The sequence below is a fragment of the Coffea eugenioides genome, chromosome 1 (genome assembly GCF_003713205.1).
Source record: "Coffea eugenioides isolate CCC68of chromosome 1, Ceug_1.0, whole genome shotgun sequence".
In the NCBI taxonomy this organism is placed as follows: Eukaryota; Viridiplantae; Streptophyta; class Magnoliopsida; order Gentianales; family Rubiaceae; genus Coffea; species Coffea eugenioides.
In genome coordinates this window covers 39,679,192-39,695,960 of record NC_040035.1, presented here as the reverse complement: position 1 = coordinate 39,695,960, position 16,769 = coordinate 39,679,192, and the positions used below count along the sequence as shown (strand labels likewise).

The 16,769-nt window shown below is 34.9% G+C and overlaps 2 protein-coding genes across 2 annotated transcripts; both read left to right on the top strand.

Moving 5' to 3' along the window:
- The first annotated feature begins 12,326 nt into the window (after positions 1 to 12,326).
- Positions 12,327 to 13,952, top strand: LOC113772400 (receptor-like protein 7). Its single transcript, XM_027316996.1, has one exon. The coding sequence runs from the start codon at positions 12,327 to 12,329 to the stop codon at positions 13,950 to 13,952; it is 1,626 nt and encodes a 541-aa protein (XP_027172797.1).
- Positions 13,953 to 14,072: 120 nt separating this feature from the next.
- LOC113772390 (receptor-like protein 9DC3) lies at positions 14,073 to 16,522 on the top strand. Its single transcript, XM_027316985.1, has 2 exons — positions 14,073 to 14,421; positions 16,347 to 16,522. Exons 1-2 carry the CDS (start codon positions 14,073 to 14,075, stop codon positions 16,520 to 16,522), a joined length of 525 nt encoding a protein of 174 aa, XP_027172786.1.
- The last annotated feature ends 247 nt before the right edge of the window (positions 16,523 to 16,769 follow it).

Sequence of the window (16,769 nt, the reverse complement as noted above, 5' to 3'; positions counted from 1 at the left end):
GAATTTATTTTTAACTGCCTAGATAAAGTAACAATATGTTCTTGATTGACCTGATGATGGCATGACAATCTTGAAGAAAATTTACAAGATTGTTCTTGAGATTTATATGTGGCATTAGGAAATTGGAACATTGAATCCCAATGCGTTTTGTTTAACTCAAGTTGATTAGATAATTGCAGCATCTCATCAACTAATTGGGTTTAAAAAGTGATGCAATTTGTTGCTCATCATTGCATACGTTTTTTGGTGCTTTACTTTTTGTGCCGTCATGATGATGCTGTTGCACTGCTTCAATTCAAAGGAATGTTTAGCATTTCAACTTATGCTTCTCCAAATTGTGATGATTGGAGACCAAAGACAACACATTGGAAAGCAGATACAGATTGTTGCAATTGGGACGGAGTCACATGCCACAACCTCACTGGTCGTGTAATTGGGCTGGATCTGAGTTGCGGCCGGCTTCAGGGAGTCATCCATCCAAACACTACTCTTTTCCATCTTTCCCATCTCCGCCGCCTCAACCTTGCTTTTAACAATTTCACCGGTTCACGGATTTCACACCGGTTTGGCTCGCTAAAAAGTTTGACCCACCTCGATCTCTCACAATCATATTTCGAGGGTAAAGTTGCTTTAGAATTATCATACCTATCCAACCTAAATTCACTTGATCTCTCTCTCAATAAGTTTTTAAGATATGAACCTAGCAATTTTGAAGCGATGCTTCAAAACATAACCCATTTAAGAGAGCTATCGCTTTGGTTGGTGAACATCTCATCCGAGTTAAGGGTGAATTTTTCTTCATCTTTGACATATCTAGACCTCAGCAATACTGGAATAAGAGGTAATCTACCAAATAATGTTTTTCATCTGCCGAATATGCAGGTTCTCCGGTTAGCTGGCAATGAGAATCTTATTGTTAGTTTACCGAAATTGAACTGCAGTATTTCTGATTCTCTGAGGCAGTTGGACCTATCACATACAAATTTCTCTGCTGCGTTGCCGGATTTAATTGGGTGCATAGGGTTCTTAAATTCTTTGGATCTAGGATTTTGTCAAATTTCTGGTATCATTCCTGAATCAATTGGCAACCTTACACAGCTTACTGAATTGTCTCTAGATGGTAACTATCTTAGAGGGAAAATTCCAGATAAATTTTCCAATTCACAAAAGATAAGTAGGCTGTTATTTGGTTACAATTTATTGTCCGGAAACATTCCAAACTCACTTCTCAACCTTACACATCTTAGCTTTTTAGACCTCTCCAAGAATCAAATGACGGGGTAAATCAGAGATTTCAAAAGTAGGTTACTATTACGAATTCGGTTGGAAAATAATCAACTAAGTGGTTCAATTCCTCCATCAATTTTTACTATTCCAACCCTATTTAGCCTTGACCTTTCATCAAATTATTTTACTGGGATTGGGCAAGACTTGTTTGTGGACTTCAATCAGTTTCAAAAGAGCCCTTTTCTAAATGAAGCACCATGGAACGCTACAAACAACGTGAACATTTCCTATCCAGATTATTTGTCATACTTGAACCTTTCACATAACTTTTTGACCGGTTCCACAAACCAACTTCCTATGACTCCATCTTTGGAGTACCTAGATGTGAGTTCCAACTCACTTCATGGCCCAATACCTTCTTCTATCTGTAACGCAAGTCTTCTTAAGATTCTTGATTTGTCAACTAACAATTTGTCCGGCCCAATTCCCCAATGCTTGGGAAACTTCAGCCAGCATCTAGACATTATGGATTTGGGAAACAATAGGCTTTCTGGCACCATTCCCACAACATTTTCAAAAGGCAACTCTCTGCGGTTTCTTAAGCTGAATGACAATCAATTGCACGGGCCAGTGTCACGATCTTTAGTTCATTGTGAATATCTGGAACTCCTTGATTTAGGGAACAATGAGATAGATGATAAATTTCCAGTTTGGTTGGAATTTCTTTCTAATCTGGAGGTCCTAATACCATGGTTCGAAGTCTCGGCCGAGACCGAGACGACTCGGCCGAGTCGTCACCGTCTCGGCCCCTACCGATACGATACCGTGACGAAACGATACCAAAATACTTGACTCGCCGAGAAATCGGCCGAGTCGTCACCGTGACGGATTGACTCGGCGAGTCACACCGAGTCATTCCGAGTTATCCCGAGTCAAGACGAGAAATCAGCCGAGTCACACCGTGACGGATTGACTTGGCCGTTTCTTTTACTATTTTTTAATTATTTTTATTTAGCATACTTTTTTATATTATTAACAATTTTTAGAATATTAAATACTTTAAAATTTGCGTCTCACCGAGACCGCGACCGATATGCCGAGACCGATGTGGAACGTTCCGGGCCGCGACCACAACCGCGACCGTGACTTTGAACCATGCCTAATACTGAGATCTAATCGATTTCACGGAGCAATTGGCAATTGTCAAACTAAAAGTCCATTTCCTCAGCTGAGAATTATTGATGCATCCCACAACGAGCTCACTGGTGCACTACCTAAAGACATTCTCAGCAATTTCAAAGCCATGAAAAGTTCAAAGCCTCGCCTAAAGGAAGCCGGGTATATGAGAGGACTTGCCATTAGAGTTTATTATTACATCCATTCTGTGGAATTATTTATCAAAGGGGCAGAGTATAGTCTTGAAAGAGTCCTAATAGCTCAAACAGCCATTGACTTCTCAAGCAACAGATTCAAAGGACAAATTCCAAAGATTATCGGATCCCTTCATTCTCTTCAATTACTCACACTGTCTCATAATAACTTCAGTGGTCCAATTCCTAAGGCATTAGGGAATTTGAGTATGCTTGAATCTCTGGACCTCTCGTGGAACCAACTTGAAGGAACCATTCCTAGGGAGCTACTGAATTTAGATTTTCTTGGATTCTTAAACCTATCTGAAAATCGTCTCGTTGGACCCATTCCACGAGGAAGGCACTTTGATACATTTGGAGATGATTCATACAGAGGGAATTTGGACTTGTGTGGATTTCCACTGACTAAAGATTGTGGAGATACAAAGGCACCACCACCAGCCACGCCATTGGAAGTCGAACAACAATATGATGATTCTGAATTCTTTGATGGGTTCACTTGGAAAGCTGTTCTCCTGGGATATGGTTGTGGATTAGCGCTCGGATTAGTTATGGGAGGTCTCATTTTCTCAACTGGAAAACCAAGATGGTTTGTACTGATTGTCGAAGAGTCGTTCAAACCGCGAAGGCGACCGAGGAAATGGATCCACATACGAATTTAAGAAGGGCAATGCAATAAATGGTAAGCAGGTATTCTTTTTCTACCCCTATTGTCCAATAATGTTATTGCCTTTGCATAATTACCAATTATAACATTATCCTTCTTCTTTATTTCTTCATCAATCATAATAGCTTTTAAGCTATTGTGATTCTATTAAATTAACTGATTACTGAACTTCGTTGGATGATAATTTTTTCGTATGGCTAATCTGAAAAGCTTGACTTGTAATGCCCAGGTCTATCCATGGAGTGGAAATAAGGAAAAGATTCGGTTCATTTCCAGTTGTACGTGTTGTGTTTTTTAGGCTGTAATAGTTACTTGTGGTTTTCGAGCCTCAGAGTGTCGAGTGATTATGGCTCCTTGCGATTTTATCTGCAGCTTTATAATTGAAAGCAAAAGACATTTCAATGGTTTGTGTATTGAAAGTTGTCCAATGTGCGTTACAAGAATGATCCATCAAAAGACTACAAACTCATCGTGTTTTCAAATGCATCCCTTCACGAGTGAAGGTTGACATTCAATTTTGCAAGGATCAGGCCTTCAAGAAAACAAAAATCATGTTGAATTTTGAAAAGAAAAAACAATCAAATTATGACATTACAGCAATGAGAAAATATGATTGCAACTCTGAAATGCAAAAAGAATAAAATGCCAGTAAACAGTTCTTTTTTTTATAAAAAAAAAATTCTTGTTACCAATTTTAAGCTTTACAAATTTCATTGATTTGAAATTTTAAGATCATATTCATAAGTACACTCGGTTATGGATGTTATCTTCTGTGTTGGCTGTTTTTAAGAAATCAATTAAATTTTACAACAACTAACAGTGGCAGGAACAAAAATCTAAGAATGAGCCAGTTGTAGGTACAAATGATCATAGATTTTGCTTACCCAAATAAAAAAAAAGCATAGATTTTTTTTTAAAAAAAAAAATTAATTGTAGGGTGGTACAGTGGTATTGTTGTACCTTTTCTAGTGAAATTGTAAGAAAGGAAGTTTAGAAAGTAAGTGATAGGGTATTAATTGTTAGTATTTTTATTATTACTTTTCTCCTTTGTCTCCGTCAAATATTGTTTTAAATTGTTAATATATACTTATATTTGACATTTAGGCCTATCTTCCAGAAGGGGACTGAAAAGTGCTAAAAAGGGGACCTGTTAGAGAAAATTGCTCCACAGTGGGAGACTCCAAAGAGCTTCAAAAACCTGGCCCATAGAGTGGGGCAGAGGGAGTGCATTTCCTTTTGCTGATTAGGAATGGTCAGAGCATGGGAGTCTTTGATTAGCAATAGGAAACAAAAGAGAAAAATTCGACAGAGAGCCTCAGTTTTTGTACTTGGACTCCCAATTCGCTGGGGACACAGAGAGCATTATGGAGTCATTTTGCTTTTAAGAGACAAATATACAGAGGCTAGTGATGCTTAGCTTTTAGCAATAGTTTAGTTTTCTTCCCTTTTCCTTTCGTGCGCGCCGACTGTTTGACAAAATTCCCAACGGGAGAAACACCTTTTATTCCTTGATTAATTAGTGAAAAACGGTTTGACGCTCATGAGTTCAATTAATTTGTGTGGAGATTTATTTATGCGGCGTGGCTAATCTCTTCACCTAGTCAAGGATCAACTCAACGGCGCAATCCCAAATATTTGTGAGATCTAATTAGTTTTCATGCGTTCATTAATTTGTTAATATTTGCACGTTGTCTACTTGAATTTCCTTGGGATTATTTTGTTAATTGGATGTCAAGGACCCGATGTTCAATGCGACTTATTAATCTCCTGCCAAATTAGTCAATTAAATTCGTAATTGTTTGGTTGATTAATATTAGTGGCAACTGGCGTGTTTACACACTAGGGGAACGTGCAATCTAATTTAAATAATTCTCGTAGCGTGTTATTGATTGGTGTTAGGTTTTTCTAGTTCTTAATGCAATTGAGAAATTAATTCCTACGGTCGTACCTAGGAGTATTTTCTGGTTAGGGGTAATCAATGGTCATACTTTGGTTATCAATAAATTAAGGAAAAATTGGTCGTTAGAGTTCGTCGGCAACTATAACTAGCCTATTAATAAATTAAGTGAACCTCCCTTGCATCAATGATGGGGTAAGTGGACTGTGTCTGAGTAGTTGTATCCTTGGCTAGAATTTATCTATTCTTGATTTAATTCCTGCCTATATTCGTGCTAGTTAATTATTTATTTTGAGTTGAATTACTTAATTGTTTTTAGTTTCATTCCGATAAAATCCCCCTTTACCAATTGGAATTTCAGAGAGACAAATATCTCCAGTCCCTGAGGAGACGACCCTGCTTGCCACTGTCTACTTGTTAGTAAAGTTTGTCAATTAATTAATTCTGGTATATCGAATTAAGCAAACTCTTCGAGAACATGGTGAATCAAGTAACCCATTGCACACCTAGAGTCCCTACTTCAGTACCTAGAATTGATTATTGACTGCTTTTACTGGTAGTTTGATATTTTTATTATTATTGCACAGTTTCGGCACCTGTCAGTGAGATAACCCTCTGCACAAAGAAATAATTGTATCCCTTGTACATAGAAATAGAAAGAGATCTTTTTAAGTTTTCTTGCAATACAATCCCTACGGGTGAACAAAAATAAGTTTAGTAACTAATGACTAGGATTTAAAAAAAAAAAAAAATTTGTACAGAAATTTCCTACATAATAGGAGATATCGCAAGAACTGGAGCTTGAAAATGGGGGAGAAAAAATAACTTGCTTTCTCTTTTTTCTATATTTGATAGAGACTGAGGTTATTGAGGAATAGTGTAAAGTAGTAAAAAAAAAAAAATTGAATCCACTAGTGAAAACTAGTTGCGCCTTCAAATGCCTCACAATTGAAGGTTGAGATTTATGCTATTGCAAGATTCACGCCTTCAAACAATATCATATTGGATCTTTTTAAAAAAAAAAGAAAAGAAAACATTACAATGAACAGTATTTCCTCCATTTCATGTTACCAATTTTAAGCTTTTTAATCAATAATATTTGAAATTTGAAATCTTATTTAAAAAAAAATTAAAAAGTTTGTAAATGTTATGTTGAGCGGATTCCATAAATCCCTATCTATTTTTTGGCTCTTGAGATCCACCCACAAATGAACGTTCACACTTCGATCTTTTTATCCCAAAAAATGAATGGCTGATGGCAGTGAACGGAAATTAGTGGAGTGACTTTTCATGAATCATGCCAATACTTTTGTAAAAGAACACGTTGGATGACTTGAGCGGAATCTTCATAATCTGAAGGTCCAGTCTTCACCAAGCTTCGTAGAAAGTGAAAGCAGTAAGTCTTTTTCTTGACTAGACCTGAAGACGAGAGAGCACTAGCTGTGTTTGCAGAATTTGATTATTATTACTCTATAAAAAGCACGATAAGTCTTTAATACGGGTGTAAGTAAAAACTAATCATAGTTTTTATGATACATATATATTCTCCTTTACACTAATAAATGGATGGATTACATTGCATTTCCTTAATAATAATTAATAAGAATTATGCTAATGGTTACAAATAAACATTCCTTGTATTATGGTGATTTTGGTGAATTAAACCAGAACAAGAATAACCAATTCATTGCATTTCATCAATAATTAATATCAATTATGCCAACAATTACAAGAATGAAAAACATTCCCTTGAGTTATAGTGAATTAAATCGAAAAAAGAAGAACAAATTTTATTTATAAATTATAAAAAATATGGTGAATCTTAGTGGTTAATACTGTAAGCAAATAATGATATTAGTTTTTGTGATGCCAAAATTACACTCCTCTCTAATAAATGGACAAATTGCTTTCATTTTATCATTAATAAATAATATCAAACATGCTAGCAGTTACAAAATGAAAGATTCCTTACTTTTTTATTTACCAAAAGAAAGAAGAACAAATTTTATTTACAAAATCCAAGTTAAAAAGTACTTCAAACATGAAACAAAACATAACAAATTGGTACGATGAATCTCTTAAAAAGTATCATGAATCTTTTATTTTTTGGATACAAGTGAATTAAACCTTAAGAGTACCTTTTTAATATGCATATATTAGTATTGAGTAAAAAAAAAGGGTTAATACAAAATATAATTGGAAATGGAGAGCCAAGGTAGGCAAAGAGTTTTATGTTGGGAATTTATTTATTTAGATTGCAATAAAGATTAAATCTAATGAACTTTATCAATCATATTCTTATAACAGCTAACATTATTAAACTACAATTAATGAATATTATATTCATCAATGCCAATCATAATAATAATTAAAAAGTTGAAACATCCCTTTGAGTTATGGTGAATTAAGCCAAGAATTTTTTTTTTTATAAAATATCAATTTCAATGAGTACTTGAAAGGTGAATAAAAATATATCCAAGTTGAGTTTGACTATTATATAATAAATAATCTTAACATCTTGCAAGTTTTAATCATATAAACTCTATAATCATAAAACATATCATTAGTAAGAAATACGAACAAGTTTCACCAAATCAAAATATTTCTCTTCAAAGTTAAGCTATTTAAATTTGAACAATGGAATTTCAATATATTTAGATACTGTTATAATAGCACTATATATCATTTTACAATCCACCTTTAGCAAAAAAAAAATACTTATTAGAAAATCTCACTAAAACTAATAAACAATTCATAGAATGATTTAAAGGGGAGCAACAAATTATTCAAACTCAAATGGCATAAAAAATTTAGGTAATCTAAATTTAATTAAAAGACAAAAATATTGATACTGTTACAAAATAAAAGTGCTCTTGGAACAAAGAATGATTTATTGCTTGTGCATTTGTATTGGTTGGGGCAAACTAAGTTCAGAAAAAATATAAAATAATATAAATATTAAGTATCATATATTTTTTTGTCTCAATTACATTTATTCCTTCAAAATAATTGATTTTCTAAAAATTTTAAAGGGACAAAATCTAAAAGCATCATATTCACGTCCTCCATTACTAGTCTGCTTTGGAAAATTTTATTACTATAATAAGTTTTATGCTAATGACATATTTGAGACAAAAAGGTAATTGAGAAACATGTTTAGAAATTATCTCAGAAATGGCTGATAATCGAGGTCTATCAGACACCATATCAACTGCTTATTGTAGCGCTGATGTTAATTGTAAAGCTTAAATAATTAGTTTATTCCACATCATTGTAATAGTTACATGCATATTTTTCATGGACCAGCATTGGCAGAGGCAGTATAATTTTTCATGGAGGTCACCAATGCTTTTAAACGTGCGTTGAAGTCAACAGCCTTATAGTTATTCACACTGGAGCTCTGTTCTGTGGAGTCGAAGGTTAAAGAAGAGAGGCCCCTTAGAGAATTCACACTAATTCATGCACTGCTCTTATCTTGTTCGGGTAGTGGGCTACAAATTAGTACGTCCTGGGGAAACCTTAATTGTTTTTTGACCGGAGAAAACGTGATGTGTCAGGTCTATGATGAACTGGACGCGTAGTCATAGTTGTGGGCACAAAAAGAATTTTGACGAACTGTAGTCTTCCTCTGGTGTGGAGGCAAACTCTGAATTTCAATTCCTAAAATCCTCCTTCTCCAATGGATATTCCGTCCAATACATAGTAACCATCATACAAAAATTTTCTTTAACCAAAAAAGAAAAAAAATTAAATTACTATTTTAACCCCCTGTGGTTGTCGCATTTTATCACACTATCCCCTTATTATTCAATAACATCCACTTGAAATTAGATTCAAAACACATATTTACATAGAAAATTTTCATAAGTACGTGTGAGGTATAAAATATGATCCTCAACACTCTGCTCCATTTGGATTAACTGTTTTTTAAGGTGTTTTTGAAAAACTTTGCTGTAGTAGAGTTTTTAGAGTATATTTTGGAATATTTTTAGAAAATATTTTGAGATATTTAAGAGTAGAAGAGTTTCTAGAATATATTTTGAGATATTTTTTAAAATTTTAAAAAATTTAAACTAATTTTTAGATTATCTTTTAGAGTACTTTTTAAAAAAAAATTTTGTATTTGAAAAACTAGTTTTTAAAAAACACTCCAAAAGTAATCATTTGATCGCGAGGCTTTTAGTTTAACTCTCAAGTCTTTCTTTCCTTTTTGTTTTTCGCACCTCTTTTTATAAGATTTGAAGTCTTTCCATAAATCCAAAAAAAAAAAAAAGAGTATGAAATGTGGAATATACTGATATATAAAATATCCATTTAAACTCCATGTCCAGGTAGGCATGGCCATGGTTTCATTTGAAACCGGGAACCGGACCGGAACATACCGTTTGGAACTGGACCGGAACCGGAACCAGAACCGTGGAACCAGAGCCGTGGTAGAACCTTGGATAAAGGTTCCGGTTCTGGTTCTCTAAAAAATAGAACCAGAACCAGAACCGCCGGTTCCAGAACCGTTAAAAAAAATTAAAACAATTAATATAATGAATTTTTTATTACTTATGGTGATCGATTTCCTACTAATATTTTGAAACCCTCTAGTACACTGATAATAGTCTTAAAAGGGCTGTCAAAATTGGTGATAGAATACTTCTTGAAAGGTCGAAATAACAAAAGGTTTCACTTAATACTAATACGGAACTTGAATCATATCTAACTACCAAGTTTGAGCATGATGATAGTCGCTTAACTAAACAGTTTAAAGTCCTTGACTGGTGGAAGCGAAAATTAGAAAATTATCCTATCCTCTCCCTTATTGCTAGGCAAATTTTAGCAACTCCAGAATCAACAGTAGTAGTGGAACAAGCTTTTAGTGCCGGTGGAAGCATTTTGGATGAGACAAGATCGAGATTAAGCCCAGAATCACTAGAAATTCAAACATGCGTGGATGATTGGACTAGAGCAGAATATAGACAACAAGAAATGGAAAAAGATGAAAAAGAAGAATTCAATTATACAACTGATTCTAGTGCCGTCGCAAGCAATGAAGATGATTAAATAATTAATGTTTGTTTTGATATTTCATCTCAATTTCAATGAAAAAATCAAGTATTTTCTTTTCCATTTAAAATGATTACCATTTGATAGTGTAATGTATTTTTTAATTTGACAATGTAACGTATTTTTCATAAAATTTGTATTATCTATTTATTACTTTGTACTTTGTTGAATAATAATAAAATTAAAATATGATCTTTATTTTGTATTTATCTTTTACATTCTATTTAAAATTTTAAATATATTGTTATATTCGTAGTAAAATTGATAAGGATAAAAAATTAAATAAAATTGTACACAATTATACGGAATCAGAACCAGAACCACAAGGAATCGAAATCAGAACTATAAGGAACCAGAACTGGAACCAGAATCGGAACCGAAACCAGTATCTCTTTGACGAACCAGAACCGGCGGTTCTGAAACCAGAATCAGAACCATCTTATATGGTGCGGTTCTAGTTCTACCTCTTTGAAAAACCAGAACCGGGGCCATGCCCAGTCCAAGTATGTACTACATACCTTGTTTTTAGGATGCGGACAAAATAATGGTTGTTAAGCAAAAAGCATGAAACTCATCTTTTAAGAGTTGAAGACAGTGGAACGACTAAAGAACATAAAAATCTCACACAAGACTTAATTCGAACAAGTTACAAGCGTACATTCATAAGCGTGTATATTCTTGCAAGGCTTTTATGATACTTTGTTCTAAAAAAGAGGGAGTAAACCCCACTTTAAGATTCTAACATTATTATTCTGTGCGTTTGGGGCATAAAATAGAAATACCTTTCCTATAAGATGTACACAAAAGCGATTAGAGGTTTGATACAGGCGTAGGTAAATGTCTTTCTTTTTCTTCTTTTTTAAGGAAGGTCAAGGTAAATGTTTGATGAGGGACTTCGCAGCATTTTCATGATCAATAAATCCAGCCTTCGCCAAATGAACAGCTTGAGCAGAATTTATTTTTAACTGCCAAAATAAAATAAGAATACGTTCTTGACTGGCTTGATGATGGCATGACAATGTTGAAGAAAATATTGAAGAAAATTAGACAATATTGTTCTTGAGATTTATATGTGGCATTAGGAAGCAGGAACATTGTATTTGTGCTTACAAGCGTGAATTGACCCCAATGCATTTTGTTTAACTCAAGTTGTTTACGAACCTAAATCTATTCTCGAAATAAACTGAAAACATGGAAATCATATACCTTGTAGAAAAAAATTGGTGGCATCCAAAAAATGTATTTGTTACGATCTTTGTACCAATTTGATTAGATAATTGCGGCATTTCATCAACTAGTTGGGTTTAAAAAGTGATGCAATTTGTTGCTCATCATTTGCGTACGTTGTTGCACACGTAATAATAGACAGTAGAATTAAAATTAAAAGTTAAAATTTTACTTTTCAAGCTTTGGATTCTTTTTTCACGTACTTCAACTATCACCTGGCTCTACCTATAAGAAAAACCTCTTACAACTTTCTTTAAATAAGACCTCCTCCACACCTTTATAGAAACCGTTATGCTGATCATAAATTTATCAAGCAAGAATGAAGAGACAAATAACATTTTTCAGTGCTCTACTTTTCTCCTTTCTATTGCAACCTGAAGAAGTGATCAGTTTCACTTTCTTGGGAGATCATTTGTGCCGTCATGATGATGCTGTTGCACTGCTTCAATTCAAAGAAATGTTTAGCGTATGAACTTATGCTTCTCCATATTGTGGTGAATCGGGTCAGCATTCATATCCAAAGACAACACATTGGAAAGCAGATACAGATTGTTGCAATTGGGACGGCGTGATATGCCACAACCTCACCGGTCGTGTAATTGGGCTGGATCTGAGTTGCGGCCAGCTTCAAGGAGTCATCCATCCAAACACTACCCTTTTTCATCTTTCTCATCTCCGCCGCCTCAACCTTGCTTTTAACAATTTCATCGGTTCACGGATTTCATACCGGTTTGCCTCGCTAAAAAATTTAACCCACCTCAATCTCTCATATTCAAAATTCGAAGGTGAAGTTGCTTCAGAAATATCACACCTATCCAATCTAGTTTCACTTGATCTCTCTGTCAATGAGTTTCTAAGCTATGAACCTAACAATTTTGAAGCGATGCTTCAAAACTTAACCCATTTAAGAGAGCTGTCGTTTTCGTTCGTGAGCATCTCATCCGAGTTGAGGGTTAATTTTTCTTCATCTTTGACGTATCTAGACCTCAGAGATACTGGAATAAGAGGTAACTTACAGAGTAATGTTTTTCATCTGCAGAATATGCGAGTTCTATTGTTGGGTGACAACGAGAATCTTACAGTTAGTTTACCGAAGTTGAACTGCAGCATATTAAATTCTCTGAGGCTGTTGGACCTATCGCGTACAAATTTCTCCGCTGCGTTGCCAGATTTAATTGGGTGCATAGGGTCCTTAAATTCTTTGGATCTAAGTTATTGTCAAATTTTTGGTGTCATTCCTGAATCAACTGGCAACCTTACACAGCTTACTGAATTGTATCTGGACAATAACCATCTTCGAGGTAAAATTCCAGATAAATTTTCCATTTCACAAAAGATAAGTAGTTTGTCACTTGGTCACAATTTATTGTCCGGAAACATTCCTAACTCACTTCTCAACCTTACGCATCTTGGCATTTTAGATCTTTCCAGTAATCAACTAAGCGGTTCAATTCCTCCATCAATTTTTACCATTCCGACCCTATCTTACCTTGACCTTTCATCTAACCTTTTTACGGGGGTAGGGCAAGACTTGTTTGTGGACTCCAATAAGCTTCAAAACAATGCTTTTAACAGTGAAGCACCATGGAACACTACAAACAATGTAAGCATTTCCTATCCAGATTTCACGCAATTGAAATTGTCTTCTTGCCAGATAAAAGAATTTCCAGAGTTTCTTAGAAATTCAGAGAGTTTAGGTTTTCTGGACCTCTCAAATAACATGATTCATGGCGAAGTCCCAAGCTGGTTCATGTCTAAGACTTTGGATCAGTTGTTATCCTTGAACCTTTCACATAACTTTTTGGCCGGTACCATAGACCAACTTCCTATTACTCCATCTTTGGAGTATCTAGATGTGAGTTCCAACTCACTTCAGGGCCCAATGCCTTCTTCTATCTGTAACGCAAGTATTCTTAGGATTCTTGATTTGTCAAATAACAATTTGTCTGGCCTAATTCCTCAATGCTTGGGAAACTCCAGCCAGTATCTAGAAATTATGGATTTGGGAAATAATAGGCTTTTTGGCACCATTCCCACAACATTTTCAAAAGGAAACTCTTTGCGGTTCCTTGTGTTGAATGACAATCAATTGCAAGGGCCAGTGCCACGATCTTTAGCTCATTGTGAACGTCTGGAACTCCTTGATTTAGGGAACAACAAGATAGATGATAAATTTCCAGTTTGGTTGGAAACTCTTTCTAATTTGGGGGTCCTAATATTGAGATCTAATCGATTTCACGGAGTAATTGGCAATTGTCAGACGAAAAGTCCATTTCCTCTGTTGAGAATTATTGATGCATCCCATAACGAGCTCACTGGTGCTCTACCTACGGAAATCCTCAACAACTTCGCAGCTATGAAAAGTTCAGAGGATGACCAAAAGGAATTCCAGTATATGAAGTCAACTTTCATTTATGATTATTACATCCATTCTGTGGAATTATTTATCAAAGGGGGAGAGTATAGTCTTGAAAGAGTCCTAATAGCTCAAACAGCCATTGACTTCTGAAGTAACAGATTTGAAGGACAAATTCCCGAGATTATTGGATCCCTTCATTCTCTTCAGTTACTCACTCTCTCTCATAATAACTTCAGTGGTCCAATTCCTAAGGCATTAGGGAATTTGAGTATGCTTGAATCTCTGGACCTCTCTTGGAACCGACTTGAAGGAACCATTCCGAGGGAGCTAGTGAATCTGGATTCTCTTGGGTTCTTAAACTTTTCTAAAAATCATCTAGTCGGACCCATTCCACGAGGAAGGCACTTTGATACATTTGGAGATGATTCATACAAAGGGAACTTGGACTTGTGTGGATTTCCACTGGCCAAAGATTGTGGAGATACAGAGGCACCACCACCAGCCACGCCATGGGAAGCTGAACAACAATATGATGATTCTGAATTCTTTGATGGGTTCACTTGGAAAGCTATTCTCCTGGGATATGGTTGTGGATTAGCGCTCGGATTAGTTATGGGAGGTCTCATTTTCTTGACTGAAAAACCAAGATGGTTTGTATTGATTGTCGAAGAGTCGTTCAAACCGCGAAGGCGACGGATGAAATGGATCCACATACGAACTTAAGAAGGGCAATGCAACAATTTGCATACCTGGGAAGCAGTGTATTCTTTTTCTACCCATATTGTCAAATAATCACCAATTATAATAGTATCCTCCTTCTTTATTTTTTCCTCAATCATAATAGCTTTTAATCTAGTGTGATTCTATTAAATTAACTGATTCCTGAACTTCGTTGGGTGATAAACTTTTCGTATGGAATTTAACAAATTGTTAACATTGTGGAATTTAAATTCATTGAATCATCAAGTATCTTCCACAATTAAATTGAGGGAAATATTTTAGGGTAATTTACTTTGCCAATTACACCACTTTTAGTTGCATTCTCAGAAATCTATCACAGATCATCCTATGGGGTGAATTCCTATAGATTGCGAAATCAACATATGTTAGAATAATATGTAGAAACTAATATGTTGAATAAATACAAAATTACATTTCCATTTTCTGCCTAACCAATATTATACGGACGTTGAACCATTTCCTAAGGAAAATGGTTTTTCAATGAAAAGCAATATTACGAGGTGAGTTTTTTTGGAAGTTTGTCTAAAACTTTACTATAACTTACTGTAGAAATTTTTTAAAATTTTTTTGAAATGTATAGATTTTTTAATATTTTGAAGTGTATAATTTAAAAATTTTGAGAAATTTTTTGAAATTATTGTAATTAAAGTTTTTAAAAAACTTGTAGCAAAAAAACTTGACAAAAAACTTGGGTTCCAAACAAGGCCTATATTACGAACGTCTGTTGGGCCTTAAGACTCGGGCCTTTCATAAATGCTGCCTTCCATATTCTCATTTACGAAATCATACTTTTGTCACTTGGGCCTTAAGTTAAGTTTTTCAGGAATTTCAACAATGTTGAGTAGAGGTTGGACTCATGAGTCTTCCATGGAATGCCTTGGGTTATTGCATTGGGAGGAAAATACTGGATCCGGAAGCTACCCTTTCTAGACTAATCCTTGTTTCCCTTAGACTAACTGATTGTAATAGGTGAAAAAAGAAAAATGGTTAACACAACGTTGCCCTTCAAAAGAGTGATCACTTTAATGTAATTCGGACAAAGATTGCAAATATACATTCCCTTCAATTGGAGATTGTTAAGATGGAAAAGTAGGATGCTTCATTTTCAATTGTGACTAAAATTGCATCGATTTGAAGGCTTTGTAGCAAAAAACTATACGATTGGCTACGAAACTTGCTCTGTAGCTTATTCATCATTATAGGCTACAAATATAGGCTTGTAATTGAAGATATCGTGTAGCTTATTCATCATTATAGGCTACAAATATAGGCTTGTAATTGAAGATATCGTAGTAAATGGTCACTTCTCTTGTAGGGAGGGACTGAAGTACAGCAGTTTTGAAGTTTTGAGACCAAAGTGAGAATGCAAATATAGTCGAAGAGTACAAAGCGGAACTAACCCTAAAAGTTTTGTCCTTCTTGGGTTTTTTCTTTCTTTTGAATAGATGCAAGTTTTTCAATTAACTAGTAAAAATTGTTTCAAATCACGTAATTATTTAAACCTAGAAAAGGAGGAAAAAAAATCCAATTGACATGGGACCTGTAAATTTAAACCTGTAATACGGCTCAGTTGTTAAAAAAATCAAATAAAGGCCATTTTCTTTTTGAATAAATGGATTATGAAAGTACCATTTAAATGGAGTACTTGACCTCTCTCATAACAACCTCAATGGTTGTATTCCTCAGGTATGACTTAGGGAATCTGAATACGTTTGAGTCTCTAGACCTCACCTGAATCAACTTGAAAGAACCATTCCTCTGGAGCTTCTGAATCTGTTATTTCTTGAGTTCTTAACCTTTCAGAAGATCATCTAGTTGGACCCTTTCCTCGAAGAAGGCATCTCGATGCATTTGGAAATGATTTGTGTGGAGGGAACTTGGCCTTAGGTGGGTTACCGATGACCAAAGATTGTGGAGATACATGGGCAAAACCACCACAATCACCATTGGGATTTTTCATCAACAATATAATTCTTTGATCTTTGATGGATTACTTGGAAAGCTGCTCTTATGAGATATTGCTTCGGATAAGCAATGTTAAAGTCTCATATTCTCAAATAGAAAACCAAGATTGTTGATACGGATTGTTGAAGAGTCATATAAGCTGTGGAAAAGATGACGAAAATAGATCCACATAGGAACTGGAGAAGTGGCAACTTACAAAATTGAAAATTGGTAAGCAATATTCCTTTTTTGGGTAAATTACTTATAACCCCCTATAGTTTT

What these genes read in the sequence shown, in the direction of transcription:
- LOC113772400 (XM_027316996.1), top strand. Translation starts at nt 12,327, where the DNA reads ATGCTTCAAAACTTAACCCATTTAAGAGAGCTGTCGTTTTCGTTCGTG.
- LOC113772390 (XM_027316985.1), top strand. Translation starts at nt 14,073, where the DNA reads ATGCTTGAATCTCTGGACCTCTCTTGGAACCGACTTGAAGGAACCATT. An exon ending in GCTCGGATTAGTTATGGGAG is followed by an intron (nt 14,422 to 16,346) that starts GTCTCATTTTCT and finishes TTAACCTTTCAG; the next exon opens with AAGATCATCTAGTTGGACCC.